The sequence below is a fragment of the Berghia stephanieae genome, chromosome 9 (genome assembly GCF_034508935.2).
Source record: "Berghia stephanieae isolate SIO BIC M18660-M18661 chromosome 9, UCSD_Bste_1.3, whole genome shotgun sequence".
Taxonomy (NCBI): Eukaryota; Metazoa; Mollusca; class Gastropoda; order Nudibranchia; family Aeolidiidae; genus Berghia; species Berghia stephanieae.
In genome coordinates this window covers 43,592,077-43,596,057 of record NC_088368.1, presented here as the reverse complement: position 1 = coordinate 43,596,057, position 3,981 = coordinate 43,592,077, and the positions used below count along the sequence as shown (strand labels likewise).

The following is a 3,981-nucleotide window of genomic DNA, read 5'->3' as shown; positions in this document are numbered from 1 at the left end:
CACAAGACGTATGAAAAGTTCTAGCCAGCATGAAGAATATTAAGTATAAATTTTCTTTGTTTAGAACCACGATGGCCGCCGTTACTGGGCGACGTGACATCAGACTATTGAATCCAATTGGTATACCCTTTGTAAACGGGAGAAAAAGGCATTATGACGTTGTTTGCAATATGTCTTCTATCAGGCACTGGTCCATATATCGCGCTCTTATGTTTTCATGGGTCTCACCACGCTCCTTTTTCCGCCTTCAAAATCACAGAATAACGACATCATTTTCCGGTCCCGAGCGATGTAGTTATCCAGGGGTTGCACTGTATTTGTCATGCATTTATTGTTTCATAAAACCTGAGGCAGAATGTAATCTGGTTTGCTTTTTAGATGTTCCAACTCTCCTATCTTAAGTTTTCAACAATGAATTTGAAATGCCATATAGTGAGTGCACTAAAAAAAGCATTCTTTGGAATTGTTTAATTCCTATAATCGTGAAACAAGACCTGAGCAACAACATCGATACATAAACAATCCTAAGAAAAGGACATTCCAGGCATTGGGTTTCAATAGTCGTATTATGGAGCAATGGATTGCGGATTCTGTCACTGAAAGTAAACCTAATTGTTCTCCCTCACCAAAACTGGTCAAGTATTGATTCCTGACAATACCCTTTTCGAATTTGTAATTGGACCAATTACCAATTCGAAAAGTAAGAATGACGACTTCAACTCTTTTCCACTTGAAGGTAACATATGAACTTCCGGTCTCCATGGAGACTATAGAACGCGATAAAGATGGCGTTGAAAGTGTGAAGTTGGTGACTTGCTGTAGTTGTACGTTGTTTTCATTATTTTGCCATTGATGGGAGAATAAGCTTTTTGTTTTTGCTGTTAGAATAACTTGTTTTAAATTCGAATGTTTGATATTCACCTTTATAATTTATTTATCAAAAATATATTATTACTGCACTGCAAATCGGGTTTTAAAACAAAATAATAATTCATTGAGTCTCTAGTCTCGATCGATTTGAGAATGAGTGAATAAGTCCAGGTAGAAACAAATGTCTAGAAAGACATGATTAAATATCACGACATGGAAAGTGGAAACCTCTCTGGAAGGACTTCCGTAGTTTCACAACAAGTCAAAAAAAAAAGGGAATTTCTTACATTATTATTATTATTATTATTATTATTATTATTATTATTATTTTTAAATTAATAATAATAATAATAATAATAATAATAATAATAATAATAATAATAATAATAATAGTAATAATAATAATAGTAGTAGTAAGGCAGTGTCTACGTACACGTTAACCGGGCACCTAGCCTCAGGATGTACGTAGAGTACACGGTAACTCTGGTAACTGGTTTGCCGCTACAATACAAGCAATGCTGCAGCTTGCGACATACACCGAACAAGAGAGCATCATGCATGTAGCCTGGCAGACTACATTCAAATTGGCTTGAAGTTGTTTTTCTATTTTATTTTTTTTTTAATTGTTTCAATGAGATCCGTGATTATGCTCATTGATATATTCATTGATAATATTTTCTAATTCTTTCTCCAACATCAGTAAGGATTGTGATGACGTAACAAGATCGTCATGAGTTTGATTCAAGGCAACACACTGAGCTTGGAGATGGAAGACAAGATAAAGTCTTCGGGTACAACTTCAATTTATTGATTGTCTCATATTTTTGCTTCCTTAAAAAATGCCCAGATTATATTCACCACGTCTTAATTATTATACTGTTATTTTACTGATGGAGGAATTGCTTGTTCTTTTTTTTTTTTTTTTTTTGCTTTATAGTTTGTTTTGTCTTCTCCCTTTTTGCACTGAAGGGGGGGGGGGGGGGGGGGGGGGAGAGATTGGCTTGTTCGTTGTCTTTTTTTTTTCTTTCTAGTTTTTGTAGGATTTGAATGTTTAATTTCCTTTTTTGTGTTAGTTTTGTTGATTTTATGGGGAAGTTTGGGGGGGGGGGGGGGGGGGTTGTTGTGTTTTGTATTCTTTGGTCAAATCCATGTGGTACCATCAGAACCTAGATCGGTTTAATGAATACATGCTCGAGTTATGGGTCTTGGCAGATTATTTTGAATCTTGAAAGGTTTTGATAATTTACACTAGCATACGAGGGGGTCTCGATAGCTCAGTTGGTAGAGCACTCGCTTCACATGCAAAGGGACTAGGATTGATCCCAGATGCAGTCGAGATTTTTTTCCAACCCCTCCTGTCCCTCCAACAATAAATGGGTAGCTGGGTCTGTTGGATCTGATGGAAAGTACTTTGCAATAGACTAGCATACCATCCAAAGGGTAACAGACAATTGCAATTGTCCATTTTCATAGAAACCAGGATAAAGTCCGGTTTCAAGGGTCTTAAGGCTTTGAAGACTACTATCATATGAAGGTATTTCGTTGATGTTATGTTAAATAATCATTTTGAAATGAAGATAATTTAACGATTATATTAAGTGATTTAAAATCTGACCTAAGTTCTGAATATTAATTTTATCATTGTATTTTTATTTATTGGAAGTTGCTTAACTTTCTCCTTACCAACTACAGGAAAATTGTCACATTTGTTACGATACAGACAACATATTTTTCATTCAGATTTCTTTCGTACATCACAACCTTTGAAGAAAATGAACACAGTGTGTTGTAGAGCTTGTTTTGCTAAGTAACTTATGGATCGCAAGAATTTACTTCTATTGTGTTTGAATGATAAAAAATCTATTTTTGTGTTAGTTGGGTGTGAAGTTTTTGGGAAAAGTCCTGAAAATGGCTGGTAAGGAGAGAGTTAAAAGATCTTTTAAAAATGCATTTGAAAATTGTGTTGTGATATTATTTATTCCTGTTCTGTTTAGTCTCCTTGCCCCAGCTGATATCAAGTGCAGATGTAGCTATGAGTAAACCACTACCAAATATTAAATGCATTCGTTTTGAAATTAAGATACCTAATGATTATATCGAGTGATTTAAAACCTAAACTAAGTTCTGAATATTGATTATGTAATCGTATTTTTTTAAAAGTGGATGTTGCCTCTTAAAAGAACTCATCAAAATACATTTTTTTAAAAATTGTTTTTTAAAATTATTTATTCCTGTTCTGTTTAGTCTCCTTGCCCCAGTTGGGATCAAGTGCAAATTATTTATTTTTTCCTGTTCTGTTTAGTCTCCTCGCCCCAGTTGGGATCAAGTGCAAATTATTTATTTCTTCCTGTTCTGTTTAGTCTCCTTGCCCCAGTTGAGATCAAGTGCAGACGTAGATATGAGCAAACCACTGCCGACATCCCTTCAAAGTGACTTTATTCCAGAGGATATTCTGTTTGCCCTGACTCAGCCCCCACCCAGCAAAGCAAACCTGGGCCCTCCGACCCGCGGGAGAAACCTCAATACAACATCAGTTAGTATTTTAAACCTCAATACAACATCAGTTAGTATTTTAAACCTCAATACAACATCAGTTAGTATTTTTCTCTTTTCTTTCCCATCCTTATTTTCTTTTTTTACTTCTTTTAGACTATCATTAATTGTGGATATTAGCTCATTCTTTTATATAGTGGAATATCATCTCCTGAACGTGCTCATAGCGCTTGGTCCCTGACCAACAGTAACAAGTAACATGTAGAATGAGACATGATGCCTGTTAGCAATATTGCAATTTTTTTCAGGGAGACACACTGTTAACGGCCAGGTACTCATTTTACACCTGAGTATGGTGAGAGAATGTGAATAAACAGCCTTTTCCAATGACTCAACTATGCACTGAGCAAGGCTCGAACCCAGGACCTTTCAATCCGAAAGCAAGCGTCATACCACAAGACCACATAGCCACATTAAACATTAACTAATCAATATGTGACTAGTTATAGACATTTGATGCTGCACAGCAATGTACAATTTACTCTTAGTTTGTTGTTGTTTTTTTAACATTACAGAAGATAGCTCTTTTACAAAACCAATTTATGAGCCACCATTTTG

General features: G+C 35.4%; 1 protein-coding gene across 1 annotated transcript in view; it reads left to right on the top strand.

The window, feature by feature from the left end:
• Positions 1 to 759: 759 nt before the first annotated feature.
• LOC144980293 (axonemal dynein light chain domain-containing protein 1-like) overlaps positions 760 to 3,981 on the top strand; it is a gene marked incomplete in the record, with an annotated part of 41,501 nt that continues 38,279 nt past the window's right edge. The window contains 3 exon segments of the mRNA XM_078927935.1: positions 760 to 824; positions 1,571 to 1,661; positions 3,231 to 3,403. Coding sequence (XP_078784061.1) covers positions 1,601 to 1,661; positions 3,231 to 3,403 — 234 coding nt within the window.